At 41.5% G+C, this 24,793-nt stretch overlaps 1 protein-coding gene across 9 annotated transcripts in view; it reads right to left on the bottom strand.

Moving 5' to 3' along the window:
* The window catches only part of KIAA1109 (KIAA1109 ortholog), a 307,652-nt gene that overhangs the window by 266,978 nt on the left and 15,881 nt on the right, over positions 1–24,793 (bottom strand). For 8 of the 9 annotated variants that reach the window (XM_040418406.1, XM_040418409.1, XM_040418408.1 and 5 more), the window contains exons 2-5: positions 18,762–18,880; positions 9,709–9,825; positions 7,993–8,071; positions 5,294–5,358 (exon numbers count right to left, since the gene is read on the bottom strand). In XM_040418406.1, the coding sequence (XP_040274340.1) occupies positions 5,294–5,358; positions 7,993–8,071; positions 9,709–9,825; positions 18,762–18,855 (355 nt within the window). In that variant the 5' untranslated portion in view covers positions 18,856–18,880. Of the gene's footprint in view, positions 1–5,293; positions 5,359–7,992; positions 8,072–9,708; positions 9,826–18,761; positions 18,881–18,961; positions 19,093–24,793 lie in introns of those variants that run through there. The other variant, XM_040418407.1, reaches the window with a different exon arrangement.

Below are 24,793 nucleotides of genomic sequence, written 5' to 3'. Positions count from 1 at the left end.
ACTTGTAAATAACTCATGAAAGAATAAAGTTACGTTAAAACCAAGCACACCATTGTTTTTCTTGTGCAATTCCCAATAAGTTTGATGTGTCACATGACCCTCTTCCTATTGAAAAAACAAAAGTTGGATTCAAAATGGCCGACTTAAAAATGGCCGCCATGGTCACCACCCATCTTGAAAAGTTTCCCCCCTCACATATACTAATGTGCCACAAACAGGAAGTTAATATCACCAACCATTCCCATTTTATTAAGGTGTATCCATATAAATGGCCCACCCTGTAGTTGTTTTAAGCTGTATTACCCAGCTGACACCCACCGCATATGCAGTGGGCTCAGTTCGTGAGTCTGCTCCATACATATCCTGCACACTTTTTCAAATCCTGCAGTTTTCACACTGGCTGCTGAGCCTAATAATAATATGTTGAGACTTCCTGTTCTAAACAGATCAGTTTTCAGCAGTCATTTCATCACAGGCAGAATTACAATACTACTTTCACACGAGCATTAATATTTTCCAGTATTCAGATCCGTCATAGGGTCTGAATACTGTAAAAAACGCTTCCGTTTTGTCCCCATTCATTGTCAATGGGGACAAAACATAACTTAACAGAACGGAATGTTGCAAAATGCATTCCATTCCGTTCTCATACCGGAGAGCAAACCGCAGTTTAGCTCTCTGCTCTTTCTATGTCCGGTGAGTGACTGACAACCTCCCCTGTATGAGAGATAATTGTCAATTAGTAAGTAAGACAACCCGCTCGTCTCCTGAGCATTGGACGGGCAGAGATCTAAACTAATAAAATACAAGTTATACTGAATCTTTTCCCACAAAACTATAAATAAATCTGCTCAACTCCTCCCGCTCTGTAACATGCTTCCTGCAGATAGGACTGCACGTACAATGAAAACTCTCCTGTATATACTAAAAATAAAAAAGTATAGGGGCTCACCCTCTTGCTACTATGGATATGGTGCTCTTGTCAATTTGACTCACCCAATCAAAGTAACAGAAATAAATTGTATATTTAAGACAGGCACTCTACAGCTGAAACCGTCCAGAGAAAATATATCCTTAAATGAATATTTACTTTGTACATCCACATTAATCACATTTACATTAACAATTGGTGAAAACCTATTCTAGAACATAATAAAAAATAATAAGCAAGAATAAAAAATAATGTGCATCATACGGTGGTGATATTGCACTGGGAGCTGGATGTATGGTAGGTCTACTTGGTGGCGTTATATAGTTGATAGTAATAATAGCTATCATCCACACAGCCTACAGAAAATCACCATAGTAAGTACCACAATTGGGGTGGTATTGGATTATAGATAATAACACATTTACATATGCTAATATATAGTTAAAAATATTGACACAGTTTGTTAAATCCACTGGAATTCTGTCTCCTTATAGAGATAATGTCTCCTTTAGGGACAATTCACTCTTAGTAGTGTTTGTAAGTTAGTTCACTAGAAAGATACACAAATGGTACATTTGGATGTTCATATTGTATCCATTGTATCATTATGTCTGCATTTTGCAACACTCAGCCATATTAATAGAGGTGCTGTCCCCCAGTGATCAGTGTTAGATACTGGCTGCCAACCGTGGCGTCCCACGTGGCAATCAGTACACTGACCTCTGTTTCCTCCTTCCTATAGCTGGTTCAGCTATTGTTACCTCTACTCCCGGCTGCGTTCTCTGCAATCCCCGAGGTCGGTACCTGGCGTCCCACGTGTCTCAGTGCACCAGTTTCAAGTTTCTCAACCTCTTGGCGAGAAGGGGGATTCTGGGAGGAGGATTGTATCGTCCGTGAAGTGCTTCACATCATACAATAGTAAAGAGATATTTTTCATACATCCATGGATTTTAGTAAGTGGGTCTTCAGGGTTTGCAGGTGTGTCTATGTCCGCCAGACGCGTTTTGGAGTCCTGACCTTCCTCAGTGGCTACCTACACCTGGATACCCTGCCCAGTTATATAGCCCTCTGTTCAGTCATCATAAAAACCCAAACTGGATTTCTTGCTCTCCTCCCATTTTATTTTGGGCTTATTCATTGTTCCAAGTTTTCCAAATCAATCATATTTAGTTTTTACTCGATTTCTCAATTTTCTTCTTCTTTATTAAAATATTATTGTACCAGCTCCAAAAAACGCATTGCGTTTGTGATGCGTTTTCAATGCGTTTTATTGATGTGTTTTTTTTTGTATATAGTTGCTGTTTGTCCTCAATTACGATTACTCATAATAATTTTTTCATTATAAATTTGCATAATCCCAATACAAATATATAAAAAACATATACAAACATATAAAGATAAAAATAAAATAAAAATATCCATCTTACTGTAATATAATTTAAAAAAAATATCCCTCTTGCAATAATCTATTTAAGGATATACAATTATTTATATTTTTCTGCTTATTTATTTTTCTCTTTATAGATTATACTCTTATAAGTTTTATTTTTACTTCAGTTTTTTTCCCTTGCACTTTCTCTTCTAGGTTTCTTTTCTTCCTGAGCCTTGAAAATTGTGACTGCTCAGTCTCAGGAAGAAAAGAAACCTAAAAGAGAAAGTGCAAGGAAAAAACAAACAAAAGTAAAAATAAAACTTATAAGAGTATAATCTATAAAGAGAAAAATAAATAAGCAGAAAAATATAAATAATTGTATATCCCTGAATAGATTATAGCAAGAGGGATAGTTTTTTAGATTATATTACAGTAAGATGGATATTTTTCTCTTTATATGTTTGTATATGTTTTTTTTTTTTTTTTAATTGGGATTATGCAAACATAGAAGTAAAAAATAATTATGAGTAATCATAATTGAGGACAAAAAGCAACTATATACAAAAAAAACACATCAATACACAAAAAATCCATTGAAAACGCATCACAAGCGCAATGCGTTTTTTGGAGCTGGTACAATAATATTTTAATAAAGAAGAAAACTAAATATGATTGATTTGGAAAACTTGGAACAATGAATAAGCCCCAAAAAAAAGGGAGGAGAGCAAGAAATCCAGTTTGGGTTTTTATGATGACTGAACAGAGGGCTATATAAGTGGGCAGGGTATCCAGGTGTAGGTAGCCACTGAGGAAGATCAGGACTCCGAAACGCGTCTGGCGGACATAGACACACCTGCAAACCCTGAGACCCACTTACTAAAATCCATGGATGTATGAAAAATATCTCTTTACTATTGTATGATGTGAAGCACTTCACGGACGATACAATCATCCTCCCAGAATCCCCCTTCTCGCCAAGAGGTTGAGAAACTTGAAACTGGTGCACTGAGACACGTGGGACGCCAGGTACCGACCTCGGGGATTGCAGAGAACACGGCCGGGAGTAGAGGTAACAATAGCTGAACCAGCTATAGGAAGGAGGAAACAGAGGTCAGTGTACTGATTGCCACGTGAGACGCCACGGTTGGCAGATGCTATAGACGGGCAGCCAGTATCTAACACTGATCACTGGGGGACAGCAGCTCTATTAATATTGCAAAATGCAGACATAATGATACAATCGATACAATATGAACATCCAAATGTACCATTTGTGTACCCTGTTTCCCCGAAAATAAGACAGTGTCTTATATGAATTTTTGCTCCAAAAGATGCGCTAGGTCTTATTTTCAGGGATGTCTTATTTTTCCATGACACAGGGGGATCAGAGGGGGGAATCAAAATGACACAGGAGCATCAGAGGGAGGGATTACTATTTTAGTACCCCTTTCTTATCCTCCTGTGTCATTTTGATTCCCCCCTCTGATCCCCCTGTGTCATTTTACGTGACCCCCCTCCCCTGTGCCAGCGGACAGTGGATTATTTAGTCTCTCCCCCTCCCACCTTCACCAGACATCCCACAACCACTTTATCAGACATTTCCCCCCCCTACCTCAGTCACCCCTGTGTCCGTGCCGGCCAGATTCCACACAATGTGCCAGACTCCTGCCCTGCACAACTCACTCACTGTCTAAATGTGAGTCAGCCAGACTCCGTCAGGGCAGAGCGAGCAGCAGGCGGGCAGCTTGTCCTGGCGGCGGCGCTTGTCCTGGCGGGTGATTTAAAGAGACCTCGCACCGCCGGAACAGCTCTGGCTGCGCTGCGGCCAATCAGTGTGCTGCGCGGCGGCGCCCGCCACTACGATCCAAAGGAGTCAGACGCCTTACAGTAACTTCTGGGACCTTATATTCCGGGGGGCCTTATTATCGGGGAGGCCTTATTTTCGGGGAAACACGGTATCTAATCTGATGAACTAACTAATAGACTTACAAACACTACTAAGAGTGAATTGTCTCCTAAAGGAGACATTATCTCTACAAGGAGACAGAATTCCAGTGGATTTAACAAACTGTGTCAATATTTTTAACTATATATTAGCATATGTAAATGTGTTATTATCTATAATCCAATACCACCCCAATTGTGGTACTTACTATGGTGATTTTCTGTAGGCTGCGTGGATGATAGCTATTATTACTATCAACTATATAACGCCACCAGCAGACCTACCATACATACAGCTCCCAGTACAATATTTTATGCACTTATATAGCGCTACTATATTCCGCAGCGCTTTACAGACGACATTATCATCCAACTGTCCCCAATAGAGCTCACAATCTAAGGTCCCTATCAGTATGTCTTTGGAGTGTGGGAGAAAACTGGGGTATCTGAAAGAAACTCACACAAACACAGGGAGAACATACAAACTCCATGCAGATGTTGTCCTTGGTCGGATTCGAACCTAGGACCCAGCGCTGCAAGGCACCAGTGCTAACCACTGAGCCACCGTGCTGCCCCATGATACACATTATTTGTATGTACAATATTAAATATTCATTTAAGGATATATTTTCTCTGGACGGTCTTAAATATACAATTTATCTCCTGTATATACTGCTTGTCATTTAACATCAAAAACATTCAATAAGCAATTTGGCAGAAAAGTTGCCAGAAATGCACAAAAAAGCTAGCTTTTTTACCCCTTCCCCATTGAAATCCACATCAAAGAAGTAATATACCACTTCTGAAGTGGACTGGAAAAAATGCCACCATAAGCACACGGTGGGTTTCCCCAACTGAGGTCAACAGGAAGCTGCGGATGACATTTTGATTGTGGATTACGCACATAAAACCAATCCGTGGCAGATTTTAGCCATGTGAACATACCGTCTACGTACTTGGAAGTCACCATTTTTACTCTTTATATTATAATAAGAATAATAAACAGTATGAAGGCATCATAATTAGAAATCAAGAAGTACACTCACCATGCTGTTTTTGTTTTGGGTTATACATTTTCCACCATCGAAATATAATAAATCCATCTTGTATTCTGAAATATTATAAGAAAATAATTTTTATTATTTCAGTTTATCAGTTCACATATTTTCCTTGTTGTATTAAAAGGGAATCTGTCACCAGTTTTTTGGTGTCCTAAGGGCTCATGCACACGACCGTATGTATTTTGTGGTAGACAAAAAACGGATCCTCAAAATATACGGGTGATGTCCGTGTACATTCCTTATTTTGCGGAACAGTTGACCCCCAATAGAACGGTACTATTCTTGTCCGTAATGCGGACAATAATAGGATATGTTCTATTTTTTTGTGGAACGGAAATGCAGAAGCGGAATGCACACAGAGCAACTTCCGTTTTTTTTTACACCGTTTCCTATGTGGTAAAACTAACGCGTTACTTTTATTTTCCGGGTCATTACAATTACAACAATACCTCAAATGTATAGTTTCTCTTGCATTTTAATACTGAAAAAATAAATAAAAAATTTTACTTTGGAAAAAACTAATTTTTCTTTTGCATTGCCATATTCTGACCCCTATAACTTTGATTTTTATTTGTATGGAGCTTTGAGAAGGATCTTTTTTTGCAGGATCTGTATTTTTCATTGATACCATTTTGGGGTTTGTATGTCTTTTTGAGCACTTTTTATTAAATTTTTTGGGTGAGGTGAAGTGACCAAAAAAACGGCGAATTGGCCATTTTGACTTTTTTTGCCGTTTGCCATATGGAATAAATATTTTTATTTTTTAATAGTACGGTCACAGGCAGGCTCTCCTTAAGAACTACTGTGCACACTACATCCAGATCCCCAGACGCTGTGACAGCCGGGAGTCACGGCATCTGAGGGGATTGACCACGGCATCTGGGGGGTTAAATGTATGCAATCGACGTTCTCGTCAATCGCATACATTAGTCCCGGGTGCCTGCTGTTTAAGACAGCAGGTGCCTGGCTGATATAGTGCTCACTCTGCTTGTGATTGGGCGCCATTTTTAAACGACGTAAATTTACGTTGTGCGGTCGGGAAGGGTTAATTGATGAAGCCATTTTGCCAAAATTTTCTTCTGGCTTCCCCGCCCACTTGCCTGTGATTGACAGTTTTTCATATATGAATCAGCTGCAGGTGGGCGGGGAGAGTCATTCAGCATGCTCTGGAGATCTTAGGGCAGCAGAAAACTGGTGACAGATTCCCTATAAATGTAACAGAATAGGAAACAAGGCAAGACCTTCCGCACAAGGCAATGTACTGTGGAGCCTAACCAGCAGGACAATAAGATTATACGACCCCGTGATTATATGATTAAAGAAAACAGAAATGAGCACCAAGCCCACGTGGCCCAGTATTAAGAAGAAGCAAGAACATACTAAGCTATTGTACAACTGCTGCCTCAGCTCCAAATCTCAATAGAAATTTAAAAATGTCTACCTTTTTACATAAAAATACACTTCAGCAAACTCGTGAGAAAAGACCGAGTACAATTAATTTGTGGAATTTTGGCTTTACTCCAAGGTACAAAACGTTATCATTTATTGTATTATAAAACAACATATCAATCAAAGTCCTCTGTAAAAGAGTAGATGTATTTTAGATAAAAGAGCAAAAACAAAAACGTTAACCCTGTATATTGGATTCAGTTCTTAAAGGGGTCGGCCACCTCCCAGCCAGACCTGAAAAAGGGAAGCATACTCACCTGCTCGGCATTGCTCCTCGGCTGCAGTGGTGACCTGCCCCCCTTGTGTCACATGACCAATTGACTGGACGCAAAAGGAGCAGGCCACCATTGGCTGCAGTGGTGCCAAAGTGGATGTTGACAGTGGGGACCTGAGCAAGGCCGTTAAGGACAGGGAGCAAAGGAGCGGGGACCTAACAGCGGAGTATGCTTCCCGTTTTACAGGGGGTTTGCTATGATCATATAGCAAGTTAGCTGGTGAGTGACAGGCGAATGAGACCAGCCTGTCTGTCACTACTCTATGCTGTCCATACATTTCATGTCAGGCACCTTTTAAGCTGGTCATAAAGCTGCACTGAATGCAATCCCTCCTGTCTATAACATGCATATGCCCACTCGGTTCTGCACAAAGTATAACATGCCCAGCTTCAGGTCAGTTTCAGGCGAGAAAGTTTAGTGCGTGAAACACGCTACTCGTGGGAGAGTACATTCCTGTAGTGAACGGCCTGCACAGCATTATGATGATTTATAATGCTGTGTGTCTCTACCCGACCTCCGCTGTAATCATTTGTACTGACGGCATTATCCGAGAACAAGTCATTACAGTTGATGTTGGGCAGAGACAAACAGTATTAGGCTACATTCACACGGAGCTCATTTCCCAGAGTGAACACGCTCGTCTGAAGCCGCCCTTGAGGTGCCCGTACACCTTCAATGGCTGTCGGCAGAGTGTTAGTTAACTATCTTAATGCACTTGCATTTCCTATAGCTTGTGTCACTGTAGGAAAGATTATTTTTATTTTTTTTGTGGAACTGCCAATGCAAATACTTCTACAGATAACAGCGTCATCAGCTTTTTGTTTCCAAGGAGTCATTTGTTTGCTAACTGTGCCGACCCTGCAGAATTTTGGGGCAATTTTGTCAGCAGTTTATAGAACTGTCCACTTCTATCTAGACAAAAGTAAGGGGGGAAAAACAAGACTAAAGCGAGAGAAATACCTAATTGACATGTCCTCTGAAATGTAGTAGATTTCACGCAGCATAATCTTTCCAGAAAGTACAGAGAAGGAAAACGATCCTATGAAGAAATAAGGAAGGGGGGCAATCACAAAATACATCAAAACAAACTACAGGCAAGCAGATTATCCATTCTACACTTTCCCCCAAATTACATACATGCGGTATATACCAGCTACTACAGTTATTATAAGTACGGCTTTATTATGTATTCATTTCCTGTTCTCAGCTTGACATGTTGGAATTGGCTCGGACTGCCCACTCAGCAAATAGTCCAAGCCATTTCCAGTGTGTCGGGCATGAGAACAGGAAGTAGGGAGGAGCAGGGACCAGAGCAGCTGCGGGAGATCGGTATATCTTTGTTATTCTTCCCCACTCTGACCCTGCTCATTATTAAAATTATGCTGCCAGAACACCCCTGCAAGTCTATAAGCTTAAATGAGTTGAGTTTATGTATATGTAAATTTGAAAACTTTTTAAAGCATGACTATTATGATTTCAGAGAACGAAACCTCCATGGTGCTCCCTGTATGAATCCTGCAGTTTTCAAGATCTCAGCTTGCAGTCATTTGATACGAATCTTCATTATTTATTTCCAGTGGATAAAAATCTGTCCTGGCCACGTGATGATCACTAACTTACGTGGGTCATTAGAGATACACCGTACATTAATCACGTGGTCATTATGTTTTACCACATATCAGCGTAGAAGCTTTATTCACAAAAATCGCTCAGACATTAAAGGGGTTGTGTAGCTCTAAAACATTGATGACCTATCCTGCAATGCAGAACTATTCAAATTTAAAAAAAGGGTTATAAAGCTGGAAAACACCTTTAAAAGGAACCTGTCATCAACTTTATGCTGACTGTACTGAGGGCAGTATAAAGTAGTGACAGAAATGCTGATTTCAGCGGTGTGTCACTTATGAGCTAAAAGTAAGTGGTTGCCAAGAACCAGCATCATAATCATTGCAGTCCAGGCCTGGAAAAGAGTCACATCTACTTGAGAAGAGTCATGGTTATTATAATCTCCTGCTCTCCCCGTCCATCTGCTGATGATTGGCAGTTCTCTCCTAGAGAGAAAGGGAGAAAACTAGGTAGAAGCCTGTCAGTCATCAGCAGGTGGGTGGGAGAGCAGGAATTTATGAATAACCATGACTCTTCTCAGGTGGCCGTGACTCTTTTCAGGTAGATGTTACTCTTTTCAAGGCCTGGGCTGCAATGATTATGATGCTGGTTCTCAGCAACCACTTACTTTCAGCTCATGAGGGACACACCGCTGAAATCAGCATTTCTGTCACTACTTTATACTGCCCTCAGTACGCTCAGCATAAGGTTGATGACAGGTTCCCTTTAAAGCCATAAGCAGATGAATGAAAAGCAAAGAATGAATATAAACCAAAATGCATATGATGAGAAATGCAAAAAACAATGACTGCACATGCTACATACAATAAAACACAATAATAGGTATTTGTATTCATGTGATAGATGTCATGTCATACACAAGTCAGAACGTATGTGTATAGATTTCACAATTGTGTATCACATGGCAACGTGTTAAAATAGCACCAAGAAGCCACGCAAAATCAGCAATACCCAACAACTTCCATTTTATGTGAACTAATTCAATGAGGTTGAGAGTTTCTAAATATGTTTCTGCCATAGAACGACAAACGATTTTACGTGAGTACTCACCAATATGGATGTATCCATCTTTGTACAACCTATTTAATACCAGTGTTAAAATGAGTCCAATATTGCGGGAATTGTAATAAGTTAGATAAATAATCCATCCACAGGATAAGATAGTAGCTGTAATCAAATAAAAAATATGTTCAATTATTGCCCCACTTAATCTGTTTAAATCAGAGCAGCAAAACGTGGGTATGTTCCCCAAAGTAGGACACATCTATAAAAACATCTTAAAAATATCATTGAATTTCAAAATGGTGGCTCACTCCAAGAGAATTATTGGAACAGGTGCTGCTAACCCAAATGAGAGGGACACCCACCCTCTGAATAAATATGCGCTTAAACTGTTAAAGTGATAGGTGAGCACACTTCATTTGGACTTGACAATAAAATTTTATTAAATCAAACAGTGAATGGTTTACACGTGTATATCTTAATAAAAATATAAAACACTAAACTCCTGTATAAAAATGAAATACAATAGAATACAATATACTCAGCAACTATAGGTTCAATGGAGTCCACACAGTAAATGGTTACTTCTCAATTAAGTCAGTTCACAGTATGATCAGCTGACTATATAATATTGCGTGTCCTGTTAATATGAATAATGGTGGCATACGGATAATAGTGGCATACAAATGGATTCCTATATGGATGCAAGCCAATGTCTGAAATCTGTCTCAGTTTTCCAGTTCTTGGACCTTTCTTGAATTATTTCAAGATATAATTATATTGCCGGCAGTTCTTGAGTATTCATTGATAATCACTGCATTAGTAGGCATAGTTCCTCTTACCTTCCTCGATGTTTGTAGTAGTTCGGGCGAGGGTCTGGCGGCGCCCGATGATGTCGGCGTCACGCTCAGTATGCCTCAAGCCTGCTTCCCCGAGTTCTCGCGGGAGTTAGGACGGGACTCACGTGTCTATGTCGTCCGTACCTTTTGGTCTTCCGGTACAAGACAGAGGAAGGTGCCTTTTTGGTCCGTGTATAGTTGTTCCAGTGATCTTTCCTCTATCTCAAGGTTCCAATTTTCATAGCGTGGCCACGCTTATGGTTGCGGAGGTGCTCTGTACAGGTGTCCGATCAAACCCAGACGCGTTTCAGGAACAACTTTCCCTTCATCAGTGGTATCTTGACACCTGTCACCCTCCGCCTTTTATTTCCCAGGGAGCACCCAAACTGTGGAAAACTGGATTTCCTCTTTGAAATAAAGGTTCTGCATGCGGTTTTGTGTATGCGTTTTCCATGCGATTTTTCCGTATATGTGCGTTTTTTGGAATACACAATCCTTTTATTGTTGTGGACTTGTGGTATGAAAAGGTTTTTGTTCCTGATTGCTTTACCAAGATATACCACTTTAAAGTTTCTCATCATATAGATGCATGCTTTCTCCATTATAGCTATATAACCATATGACTGTGCTTTGGCACTATTTATTTATAGCTTCATTTTTTACTTGATTTAAAATGGGATATGATAATCATATAAATTTATTGAATAAAATAATAAAATGATAAAATGAAACATGTAAAAATGATTAAAATGAGCAGGTAAATACATCTTATATTTAACATATACATGGAGTCTGTCCCATATTCCCATGCCATGACTCAATTTGGGCCTACATTCGTGGTCTTCAAGTAAAGTCGATACATGATGGATGTAAATGGGATCAGATGTGAGTTGAGTTGTATGGGGCTGGGGGCCCCAGTCCGAGTCACCGACGCATTGCCGATAAACGGCCCAACTGCGGCGTATGAGTCAGCTCTGGGAAACCCAGCTTACAAAAACCCGAAAATCTCAAGTTCGGCATTAAGACCCGCTGGTAGCATTGATCCGAACTCATAGGTACGTCTTGATTCTGTCTTGGAAATCTGTTTGATGTAGTTCCCTCCACGCCAGTGTGCATCTACCTTCTCCAGTGCCATAAAAACCAAACTGGATGGATCCTTGTTATGAACATCTCTGTAGTGTTTAGATAAACAATGTTTATCATATCCTTTACGTATGTTGGATATATGTTCCGCCAGTCTGGTTTTTAAGGGTCGTTTAGTCCGTCCTATATACTGTCTTTTACATGGACACTGGATCAGGTAGATGACACCCACGGTATTACAAGTGAGGCATTCCTTAATCTCCCATTTATAGGTATTTTGAGTGGAGGAAATTGTTGTCATTTTCCTTGGTGTTGAATTGATCTTACATGCAATGCATTTGCCACACTTGAAAAAACCTTTCTTTGTTGGTCTCTTAGTTGATGGAGCTATTTTGAGACCCAAATTAGGAGCTTTTGTAAATGTTAAGGATGGTCTAGTTGGCATCAAATGGCCTATCAGCTTATCACTCAAGATATGGTGCCAATGTGTTTTTATAATTTTTTGCACTCTCCTATGGTTGTTGTTGAATGGGAGAATAATTCTGGTATTAATTATACCAGCATCATGTCCCCTTTTATCTGTCAATTTTTTATCCTCGAACCAAATTGCTCTATCTGTATTTCTAGTTTTTACCAACGCTTCGTCCAAGATATTCTCTGGATATTGTCTTTCAAGGAATTGATTTTTAATTTTTGTGGCTTCCATCTCGAAATCTTCCTTCTGTGTGCAGTTCCTTCTAATTCTGCCAAACTGGCCGAGAGGGATATTGATCAGCCAGCTTGGCAGATGGCAGCTGGAGAACTGTATAAAACTGTTTTTGGATGTAGGTTTTGTAAATGTATTACACATATACCCGTTGTCTTGTTTCCTAATTTTTAGATCTAGGAATTCAATCTCCTCCGTAATATTTGAGGTGAACTTCAAATTAAGCTGGTTCTGGTTTATATCTTTCAGAAATGATTCTAGTCCCTCTCTGCTTCCTTTCCAGACAAAAATAATATTGTCTGTGAATCTACGCCATAGGGCCAGATCTGCCCCAAGTTTGGGTTTGATGGTATTTTCTTCCCATTCAGCCAAAAATAAATTAGCGTAACTTGGGGCGAATCTGGTCCCCATGGCGGTTCCACATTTCTGTAAGTAAAAATTGCCCTCAAAATAAAAATAATTGTGAGCTAAGATATAGTCAATCCCTTCTATAATGAAGTTTATATGTGTCTCATTTATTGTTCCATTCCTCTTTAATTGTTCTCGTACAGCTGTCATACCCTGCTGGTGGTCAATTATCGTATATAACGATTGTACATCCAGTGTGCCCATAATCCACTCTGGTTCGACCTCTAGTTCTTCTAGTATTCGTATAATATGTGTTGTGTCCTTAATGTAAGAGTTAATCTTCTTCACAACAGGATGCATCTGCACATCAATATATTTCGACAGGTTTGATGATATTGAACCTATACCCGAGACTATTGGTCTGCCGGGCGGTTTAGTCATACATTTGTGAATTTTGGGGAGACAGTAGAAGACAGGTAGTCTCCTCTGTGTCCCCAAAATAAAATCATGTTCCTGATTAGAAATGATAGACAAATCCAGCCCTCTCCTGCATAATATCTTGAGTTCTTGGTCAAAATGCTCCAGCGGGTCACTACACTGCGTGCAGAATTATTAGGCAAATGAGTATTTTGACCACATCATCCTCTTTATGCATGTTGTCTTACTCCAAGCTGTATAGGCTCGAAAGCCTACTACCAATTAAGCATATTAGGTGATGTGCATCTCTGTAATGAGAAGGGGTGTGGTCTAATGACATCAACACCCTATATCAGGTGTGCATAATTATTAGGCAACTTCCTTTCCTTTGGCAAAATGGGTCAAAAGAAGGACTTGACAGGCTCAGAAAAGTCAAAAATAGTGAGATATCTTGCAGAGGGATGCAGCACTCTTAAAATTGCAAAGCTTCTGAAGCGTGATCATCGAACAATCAAGCGTTTCATTCAAATAGTCAACAGGGTCGCAAGAAGCGTGTGGAAAAACCAAGGCGCAAAATAACTGCCCATGAACTGAGAAAAGTCAAGCGTGCAGCTGCCAAGATGCCACTTGCCACCAGTTTGGCCATATTTCAGAGCTGCAACATCACTGGAGTGCCCAAAAGCACAAGGTGTGCAATACTCAGAGACATGGCCAAGGTAAGAAAGGCTGAAAGACGACCACCACTGAACAAGACACACAAGCTGAAACGTCAAGACTGGGCCAAGAAATATCTCAAGACTGATTTTTCTAAGGTTTTATGGACTGATGAAATGAGAGTGAGTCTTGATGGGCCAGATGGATGGGCCAGATGGATGGGCCCGTGGCTGGATTGGTAAAGGGCAGAGAGCTCCAGTCCGACTCAGACGCCAGCAAGGTGGAGGTGGAGTACTGGTTTGGGCTGGTATCATCAAAGATGAGCTTGTGGGGCCTTTTCGGGTTGAGGATGGAGTCAAGCTCAACTCCCAGTCCTACTGCCAGTTTCTGGAAGACACCTTCTTCAAGCAGTGGTACAGGAAGAAGTCTGCATCCTTCAAGAAAAACATGATTTTCATGCAGGACAATGCTCCATCACACGCGTCCAAGTACTCCACAGCGTGGCTGGCAAGAAAGGGTATAAAAGAAGAAAATCTAATGACATGGCCTCCTTGTTCACCTGATCTGAACCCCATTGAGAACCTGTGGTCCATCATCAAATGTGAGATTTACAAGGAGGGAAAACAGTACACCTCTCTGAACAGTGTCTGGGAGGCTGTGGTTGCTGCTGCACGCAATGTTGATGGTGAACAGATCAAAACACTGACAGAATCCATGGATGGCAGGCTTTTGAGTGTCCTTGCAAAGAAAGGTGGCTATATTGGTCACTGATTTGTTTTTGTTTTGTTTTTGAATGTCAGAAATGTATATTTGTGAATGTTGAGATGTTATATTGGTTTCACTGGTAAAAATAAATAATTGAAATGGGTATATATTTGTTTTTTGTTAAGTTGCCTAATAATTATGCACAGTAATAGTCACCTGCACACACAGATATCCCCCTAAAATAGCTAAAACTAAAAACAAACTAAAAACTACTTCCAAAAATATTCAGCTTTGATATTAATGAGTTTTTTGGGTTCATTGAGAACATGGTTGTTGTTCAATAATAAAATTAATCCTCAAAAATACAACTTGCCTAATAATTCTGCACTCCCTGTATTTAAAATCTCATATGTCGCCACATCCCTCAGTTGTCGTAAACATTCCTCATTGTAATCGACTGAATTCAAAACCACTACCCCGCCCTCTTTGTCTGCGGGGCGTATAGTAATCATTTCATTCTTCTGTAGATGTTTTATGGCATGACATTCCTGTCTGGTTAAGTTTCCCTGTCCCAGACCCTTAGATTTTAATTTTCGGATGTCCACTTCAACGTTTTTTTGAAAAGTGGACATTTCCGCACTAATTTCATTCCTAGGGAACAGTGTTGACCTATTTTTGAGTATAACTTTTCCCGATGGGTTCTTGGGATCAGTCCTCATTATAGGGTTTTTGAGGAAATGTTTTTTTAGACAGAGATTTCTAATACATTTTTGAATCCCTATATATACACCGAAAATTTGTCCAGTTTTTCTGTGGGTGCAAATTTAAGACCTTTTTCTAATAATTATGACAGTAGGACACATCTATAAAAACATCTTAAAAATATAATTGTTAGAAGACTATCTATAGGTTTTCAAGGGGAATCATTTTATTTTAAAACAGGCTTGGAATGAGTTATCAAATCAATACCGGCCCTCACCAACCACCCGCCTGTTCCAACACTGCTCTCCACTTCCTGGTGTTGACTTGAATTGCCCCCTTAACCGGTCACTGGCTGATGGTAGTGACTGCTGCGGCCAGTCCAAGCCATTTTCTGTGTGCTGAGCCGGAGACCAACAAGTCGAGAGCAGCGGGAACCATAGCAGTGTTAGAACGACAGTGGTGGGCTATAGGTGAGAGAGAGAGAGTTTATTGCCTTTTTAAAACTCATTCTGACCCTTTTTATTATTTAATAAAAGCCCTTTAATGATAGCCTACTAGGAGCCTTAAGCCTGCAGCAGTCTCCTGCTCTACAGACGGGACCAAAGGAAGTGCCTTTTCCGGCTGTAACCCTTTTGATCATATGGATCTGGATATGACAAAAAGATGAACCTTTGAACTCATCTCCAAGAAACTGGAGAAGAACGCATCTATAGTCAGCCATGAGTACCTACAAAGGACAATAAGAAATAGCTTGGGAGAGCACTCCTTGTATCATTTTTCGTAGGGTACCACTGAAAGAGTTCTTCAACCATACAATCAATAATGTAGAAAAATCCAGGGCACTCGCTCATATGCTTATTGAAATTGAAATATGGATTTCTCTACCTAAAAAGGACCACAGGGCTGTGTGTTCGGTAAGCCTGCTGTCACCACACACTAAGCGTATGTCCAGATGGCTGAATTATGACGACTATACCGAAGAGAAATTAGCTGGTCATTAAAGGCTATGGACACCATTGGGGGCAGTTTATTATTATTGAATTCAATTCATTTTAAAATCTTTTTTTTCAGTTAGTATTTATTTTAAAAAAATGCAACAGTTTTTCCTCTACAGGTTTCAGTAGCAGTGCATTTGTAGACTAGCAGGCTTTCTGCTTTAACATGACTCCGTCAGGGTGCTGTTCTGACGGCTGGATCTCTAGCCCTAATCTCTGAACTCCTGACAGCACATAAACACATAGGCCCCTTTCACACGAGCGAGTTTTCAGCGTGACGTCAACGCATAGCACCTGCACTGAATCCTGACCCATTCATTTCAATGGGTCTGTGTATATGAGTGTTTTTTTCACGCATCAGTTCTGCGTTGCGTGAAAAACGCAGCATGTTCTATATTCACCTAAAGAATTATTAGGAACACCATACTAATACGGTGTTGGACCCCCTTTTGCCTTCAGAACTGCCTTAAAGGGAACCTGTCACCAGGATTTTGTGTATAGAGCTGAGGACACGGGTTGCTAGATGGCCACTAGCACATCCGCAATACCCAGTCCCCATAGCTCTGTGTGCTTTTATTGTGTAAAAAACGGATTTGATACATATGCAAATTAACATAAAAGAGTCATATCTTACTTGTGTGACCAGAGAAGAGTCATATTTTCAAGCTATGACTCATCTTAGGTTAATTTGCATATGTAACAAATCGGTTTTTATACACAATAAAAGCACACAGAGCTATGGGGACTGGGTATTGCAGATGTGCTAGCGGCCCTATTGTACTATGCAGATGCCCTAGCGGCCCTATTGTACTATGCATTCTGTATTAGGAATGCTATTATTTTCCCTTATAACCATGCTATAAGGGAAAATAATACAATCTACACAACACCGATCCCGAACTTCTGTGAAGAAGTTCGGCTTTGGGTACCAAACATGCCGATTTTTCTCCCGCGCATTACAATGTTTTGCACTCGCGTGGAAAAATTGCGCATTTTCCCGCAACGCACCCGCATCTTATCCGGGCCAAAAACATGATGCCCGTGTGAAAGAGGCCTTAACTAGAATATTCCTACTTTTATCTATGCCCCCGTTACGCCAGAAATCTAACTTTTATAATATGCCAATTAGCCTCTAGGAGCGGGGAGGGGGGGGGGGGGGGGGGGGTTGTTCCTGCTCCTAGAGGCTCCGTTCTCCCATCTTTGTCGCCTCCCTCCAAGTCCTGATTGACAGGGCCAGGCAGCGCTCGCATCCATCTGCCAGCCCTGTGCTCTGGTGAAATCTCACGCCGTCCAGTATTCGGCGCAGGTGCGGTGAGGAAGCTGGCAGCCTGCGAGCGTCTTTCCCTCACCGCGCCTGCGCCGAATGCTGAACAGTGCGAGATTTCACCAGAGCACAGGGCTGGCAGACAAATGCGAGCGCTGCCTGGCCCTGTCAATCAGGACTTGGAGGGAGGCGACAAAGATGGGAGAACGGAGCCTCTAGGAGCAGGAACAACGCCCCCCTGCTCCTAGAGGATAATTAGCATATTATAAAAGTTAGATTTCTGGCATAATGGGGGCATAGATAAAGGTAGGAATAGGCTAGTTAGGTTTAGCTGACATTAGCACATCGCTAATGTCAGATAGCTTAATAGGGTTAAATCTGGTGACAGAAACCCTTTAAAGGGGTTTGCCAGTCCTTTTATACTGATGGCCTATCCTCAGGACAGGCCATCAATATCTGACTGGAGGAGGTGGAGACCCATCATCTCCAGTGATTAATGGCTCATGCACATGACCGTGGCTTTTGCATGCACCCATTCACTTCAATGGGGGGGGGGGGGGGGAATAGAACATGTCCTATTCTTGTCTGTTTTGCGGACAAGGATAGGACATTTGTGAAAAAGTAATGTCTGCAGGCTCTTGGCTGGTATCCGGGTTTTGCAGATCCACAATTTGCGGACCACAAAAACGGTAATGGATGTGTGCATGAACCCTAAAGGTAGATTTAAACGGAATGATACTGCAGCCAATTGTCGGGTAGGAAAAGTTTGTTCCTGACAGTTGGCTGCTTGCTCAGTGAAGGAGGCCACTGCATTTACATGAACGACAGGATCACCAGATGAACAAGTGTTTCGCTCGTTTATCAGGTGATTGGTGGCACATTAACATGGGCAGATTGTGGGGAATGACCCGTCGTTCCTGATAATCTGGACCATTATTGACTCATGTAAGTGCAGCTTTACTGTTCTGCAGTAGCTCTGCTATTAGTCAGCTTGGTCCATTGTGTGGATGGATTTGGTTATTGCAGCGCTGCTCCAAATGAAGTGAATTCGCTACACCCTTATTCTCAGCTAAGCCGAGCATGCATATATACGGGAGAATCAGGAAAGATAGCCGATTGTTCATAACTGAATTGAGTTGTAAAAGCTTTTTTACTGCATATGAAGACGATATTGCTGGTTGCAGTCAACTCTGAACTTACTCCACTGTGTTTGGAGTCAGATTTCATAAGACAGAATTAATAAGACAGGATTGCACATACACATCCCTTCATAGCACTGAACTTTCATACCTATACACAATCTTACGAGTTCCGTACAGATCACTAAAGTTAACAGCTGTCCAATGTGTAATACAGATTAAAGAATGGAAGTATAGACTGGAACTTACCAACAAGCAGCCATACCACATTGGAATTGTGCTCGGTGAGATATCCTTCAAGTTCAGTAATAGATGGCACAAAGCTGTCGTTACCTGTGTCCATTGTGAGCAGTCTTTTGACTCACTGCCTGTAACAAGATAATATAGTTAGCCATCAATAAATAACCCATGCCTTTACCTACAGTACGGTACGCATCTACCAAATATACCGTTATGCTGTAATATCAGCAGCACATCACCAGATCCTTAGTATGGGACGGCTGCTAATAGAAATAGTGCTGGATAACAGGGCAATGGCCAGCATTTTAGGAGTCTGAATACAAAAGTATGTAAAAGTTGGAGAAGGAATCAGCACGCAAGTGGTTCGTGCTTTGTTATCACTTCTAACAATTAATTTCCTGTTTCCCAGCCCATTTATACACCCTGCTACAAACAGTTAGAAGGGTTTTTTTAAAGTATTTTACATAAACATTCCTCCAACAGATCTGGAACACAATCAACACGGATCTTCTACCTTATGAGAAGAAACCTAGTCAGGAAATCCAGACTGTAGATGGTGCCTTGTCTCCACTGACATATACAAAACTATACATTCCACCCCAGTCATTTAGAGCCTCATTTCAGTAATATTAATCTACATAATATAGTAGTAAATGCATGTAGGAAGTACAAGAAAACATCCGCTTATCTCACCTAAGGCAAATGACACAAGTATACACAAGCCAAATATCTAACATTGTTCTACATGCCTATGCTTGACATGCCCTGCTCATAGGATCCATAATATAGCACGGTTTCGAGGTGCACAGAACATCATAATAGGCTTTCGGCTATGGCCTATGCTTTGGATTATCGCCATTAATATTGTTATCTCAGAAAACCCCTTTAAGCAACGAGACAGAGATACTTTCTGTGAAACTGCCTAAAACAAATTACTTTTATTTTACTTTTCAGGTCAATGTGGACTTTATGAGAAGCTAATGTGTTGTCATGTGGATGTAAAATAGCATTGTTGTGGAAATTTTATTAGGATGTGTTTCTAATATATTGTGTATTGTCATCATGTCTCTCAGTGTCAGGGTAAACCATTGGAGTGGATATCTTCCTGTGTATGTCCTGTCACAGCTGCTGGGCGCAGAGGTCTCCGTCGGCGAATGGTCCCTGTGCTAAGCACTGGGCTGTGGGCCGGGGGAGACTGATGTGTTCAGCAGAGCAGTGTTTTGTTGGCTGATGTATGGACGCCAGCTAGGGCCCCCGCGCAAGACGCGGATTTATTGACTTGGCATGGATGCTTTTGTTAAGAGAACAATATATGAAAGGAACATGCGTTTGTTGTCTCTAGTGCGCCTGATCAGCCGCTGGAGATAATGACGTTGTTTCCTGTAAATGAACATGCATGAGGATCATAGTAATTTTATCTGGCATTGATCACTGAGCAAGGCTGGATAAAGTTCACTCCAGTGGTAATGGTAGATTATTGTATACATGTGTTTGTTAGCTGGCTAGGTTATACTAAATGATGGTGTCTTGTCTTCCTGTATGTCATCACTTCCTGCATCCTTGTTATGGGACAGCCCCTTTTACACCTTTTGGGAGTAAATAAAAGAAACAGACTGGGCAGGGGGAAGGGAGTTGCTCAGCAGAACTATCATGAAAACACCTTTGGCCGACTGCGGTTGAGAGATTTGCCTGTCCTTACACAAAGACATTTGAGAGCGGATTTCTAATATTAATATTTCTATAACAACTTTTATTAGAAACAGGAAACCAAGAAGCAGCAAAAACAAGTTCACATCTGCCTCTGACACAAGACGTGTAAGTATGAACCGATATCGTTAATTGCAATAACAATTAAAACAAATGTCACATCATAAAACATTAGTGGGGGGTTGGTGCCCAGCAAAGAAAACTAGCCTCTTATTGACTCAGCCATGGCAACGCGCACTGGATGTACTGACTGACCCCCAATTTCTTTGCAGTTTGTATTGGAGGTGTGGCGGACTCTGTTGGACGTGCACTCCTGACTAACCTGTCTACCCTATAGGCTGATTTTAATTAGTCTAGCTATAAAGCTGTAGCCTACTCTTCCTGTATGTATTGGAGGCCATTTGGCACCAGGTAAGTTGGAATACAGAGTGGGCTCAGCATGCTAGTGGAACCTGCATCCCTTGTACAAAATGGAGGCCGGCACCAAAGAGGTATTATATAGTGCTGGTTCGGCGCATGAGGAGCCTGCATCCCCCGAATACAATGGAGGCTATTTTGGCAACATAAGAGGCACAATATAACGTGACCTCGGCTTGCTTGAGAGACCAGCATGGCACCAGGTAATGTGGTATTTAGTGTTAGGTTCCCGTCTTACTGAGATCGCCCTGACGTTTGGCAGACGGGCCCAAATAATTTTGTACAAAATGATTTGCCAAGCATCTCAAATTTATTAGCGTAGCATTTGCACCAGAATACTTTATTATTTTGGCAATATTGTACTTTATTTTGTTTGCAGAATGCTGTTGCATTGTATATTTTTTTTGCCTTTGTGCTTTCAGCCATGGCAACGCGTACCTGCGCACTGGATGTGCTGACTGACCCCCAATTTTTCTTTGCAGTTCTTATTGACTTACCCTAATGTATATAAGGAGCATCAGTACCTTTTGATTAGTGATAATCTATCCTCTGGATCGATCACCAGCATCTGATCAGCGGGGGGACCCCAGACTATCAGCTGTTTGAGAAGGCAGCGGAGCTCACAGTAGCGCCACAGCAGTCTTACTGTTTCCCGCAGGCCAATGAAGGCACGACTATTATCACTGGCCAGGGCATGGCTCAGCCCTGTTCACTTCCATGCATGCCCTAGCAAAATATATTCTCCCAAATCTTCCTCCACTTTGAGGGCTTCGCACAGACTGGAGTGACGGCAAGATCTCCTGACATTTGTGTGTATGGGCAGAATTAGAGCTGACGGACTTAGGGTCCATTCACACATCAACGGATCCGCAAAACACGGACACGGCAATGTGCGTTCTGCATTTTGCGGACCACACATCGCCGGCACTAATAGAAAATGCCTATTCTTGTCCGCAATTGTGCATAAGAATAGGACATGTTCTATTTTTTTCAGGAACGGAAATGCGGACCCGGAAGTGTGGGTCCGCAATTCCGTTCCGTGTGAATGGGGCCTTAGCCTGTAGCCATCTATCTCCTCCCATAAAATTCCCAAAACTCACTTTGAGGCCTTGGATATAGTGCTGTCACCTTTCTTGTGGAGACACCAGCCTCCTAGATTGGCTAGGAAATCCCTGAAGGCTTTATACTCACATGGGGGACTGAGATTGCCAGATATGTTTATTTATTACATTGTCTCACAACTGGTATATGCATGATGGTGGATCAGGGCAGATGCAAATAACCCAGCAGAGGCGGCGTTAGTGGGCTCACACGAGGAACTGGCAAACCTGGTATATCGGGGTGGGGCACACAAGGTGAAACACTACACAGAAGGCATGGCACATGTGGTGGTGGCATGGATGATATTTGTAGAGGTGCATGCAGTGGGTGCAGATAGCCAGACCTGGTACCCATATAACCCCCTGTGGCGGAACAAGCAACTTAGGCTGCTTTCACACTCACGTTTGATGCGGATCCGTCATGGATCTGCACAAACAAATCCGTTCAGATAATATAACTGCAGGCATCCGTTCAGAACGGATCCGTTTGTATTATCTTTAACATAGCCAAAACTGATCCGTCTTGAACAGCACTGAAAGTCAATGGAGGACGGATCAGTTTTCTATTGTGCATATTGGGTGAGTGAAAACGGATCCATCCCCATTGACTTACATTGTGTGCCAGGACGGATCTGTTTGGCTCAGTTTAGTCAGACGGACACCAAAACGCTGCAAGCAGCGTTATGGTGTCCGCCTCCAAAGCGGAACAGAGGCGGAACAGAGCCAAACTGATGCATTCTGAGCGGATCCTTATCCATTCAGAATGCATAAAGGGCAAAACTGATCCGTTTTGGACCGCTTGTGAGATCCCTGAATGTTTCTCACAAACAGAAACCAAAACGCCAGTGTGAAAGTAGCCTTAAAGAACTCCTCCATTTGCCCAATTATGAATCCTGGCCTCAGAAAGGGGTGAGATACCTTACCCAACTATACCAAGACGGATCTTTCCGTACCTTTGAAAGTCTCCAACGAGAATACAACCTACCCCGTACGAGTTTCTATCGATACCTCCAGTTGAGACACGACTGTGGGACGCAGTTTAATACTCCACCTCTACGGTTGAAATGTGGCCCCCTTGAATCTATCCATATAAACCCGTGTCTTCCTTCTATAAAAGGAGATATTGAGAATGCAAGATTCACCACTCAAGCGTTCATTTGAGCGCTGGTGCAAGGATATTCCTGACCTAGAGGCGTCTTATCTAGAGGAGCTGAGCTCTGTATGGAGATCTACGGTAATTAGTGCTCGAGACCAGCTCATTCAGATCAAGTGGGTACACAGGGTGTATCTGACCCCAGTGCAGCTGTTCCACTACCGGATCCCTCATGTTCGAGATGCGGTGAGTCGAGGGGGTCCTTGTACCACATGATATGGGCTTGTCCTACTATGCAGCGGTACTGGGGTCAGATCTGTACTTTCATTAACACGAGGATGGGGCTCCCTGGGATCTGCTCTCCTATAGTATGCTTGATGGATCTCGTGGTGGACTTAGTCCCTACTAAATATGGCAGAAGACTGCTCTGTCTCCTAATATTTTATGGGAGGAAGATTATTCTCCTAAACTGGAAACCGCCTAAGACCACTACTCTTGAACAGTGGGTACAACTCACAAATGCTGATCTTCACATGTATAAGTTAACATATGCTGATAGAGGAACCCAAAATCGTTTTGAGAAGATCTGGGGAGTTTGTATACATGCACAACATACTGTTTGAGTACCGGCTTGAGTGGGGTCACGGAGTGCTCAGGTGTGTGTATCTGGTGGGATACTGCCCTAAAAGGGCCTACGCATGCGATTCTGTCTTGTTTTATTTCTCCTTCTCATCTGACTTTTCCTGCGATACCTGGGCTTGTTGTCTTTAATGATGTCTAATGTGTTTCCTTGTTCTTTTATCATCCCGGCTGGGATGCTGATGCGTTGTAAACTAAAATGCGAAAAAATAAATACTATAAGAAGGACTTATTACGGCTGAAGCCAGAATGGAAGTGCTTCGCTGTCCCTTTACCTCGGCGAATGGCTTGCAGAACTAATATCACATGAGCAAGTGTTTGATTTTAGCTTTCATTTATCCCAAAAAAAAAAAAAAAGAGGAAGAAGTGATCTGACTGCTATGAGTAACATACTGTATCTTTTACAGTATAGTTTTAACAAAATTTTACAGGGACTCAATAAGATAATATCCCATGTACAGTATATTATTTTATATAAAACGAGTGGATGCTTTTCTGGAATTATTTTTGAAGCCATTCCATCAATACTAGTGCCTATCCAGAGTCTTTACTGTCGGGACTTTTGGCACAGCAGAGAGTCTGAACTACTCACATGGCAGTTGCAAACATAGCTCTAGGAGTAACGGCCACCCCCCCGTTGCTCCTAGCAGCTAATTTGTATATATTAACATGATTTTTCTCAGCAATGTGGGCACATATGAACATGAGACCAACACAGATGCCTTCAGCTGCCAAGAGCACATGCAACAGGTCAGCCAGTGTCATAGGTACAAATTTGCTGACAGGTGCCTTTTCATTTTTAATGACAATACTGCTGAGATAAAATGAATACAGAGTTTTAAAAAATAAACCTTTGATAGAAGTGTCCAAAAGTGTCCTCAATATAAAAAGAAAAAAAAAAAGGCATGAAAAGGAGAAGGACGAAATTTAAGAGGAAAAACACAGCAAACATAGTAAAATGAAAGCAGTGCTCTAGAAATAAGTAAAATAACAAAACGTCATACAGTAATGGACAAGACGTCCTCCATGAGCTAATTACTAGAATGAAGCCAGAAGTCAGTACAATGTTATTAACAATTTCTATG

This window comes from Bufo bufo, chromosome 2, assembly GCF_905171765.1.
Source record: "Bufo bufo chromosome 2, aBufBuf1.1, whole genome shotgun sequence".
In the NCBI taxonomy this organism is placed as follows: domain Eukaryota; kingdom Metazoa; phylum Chordata; class Amphibia; order Anura; family Bufonidae; genus Bufo; species Bufo bufo.
This window is presented reverse-complemented; position numbering and strand designations above follow the sequence as displayed.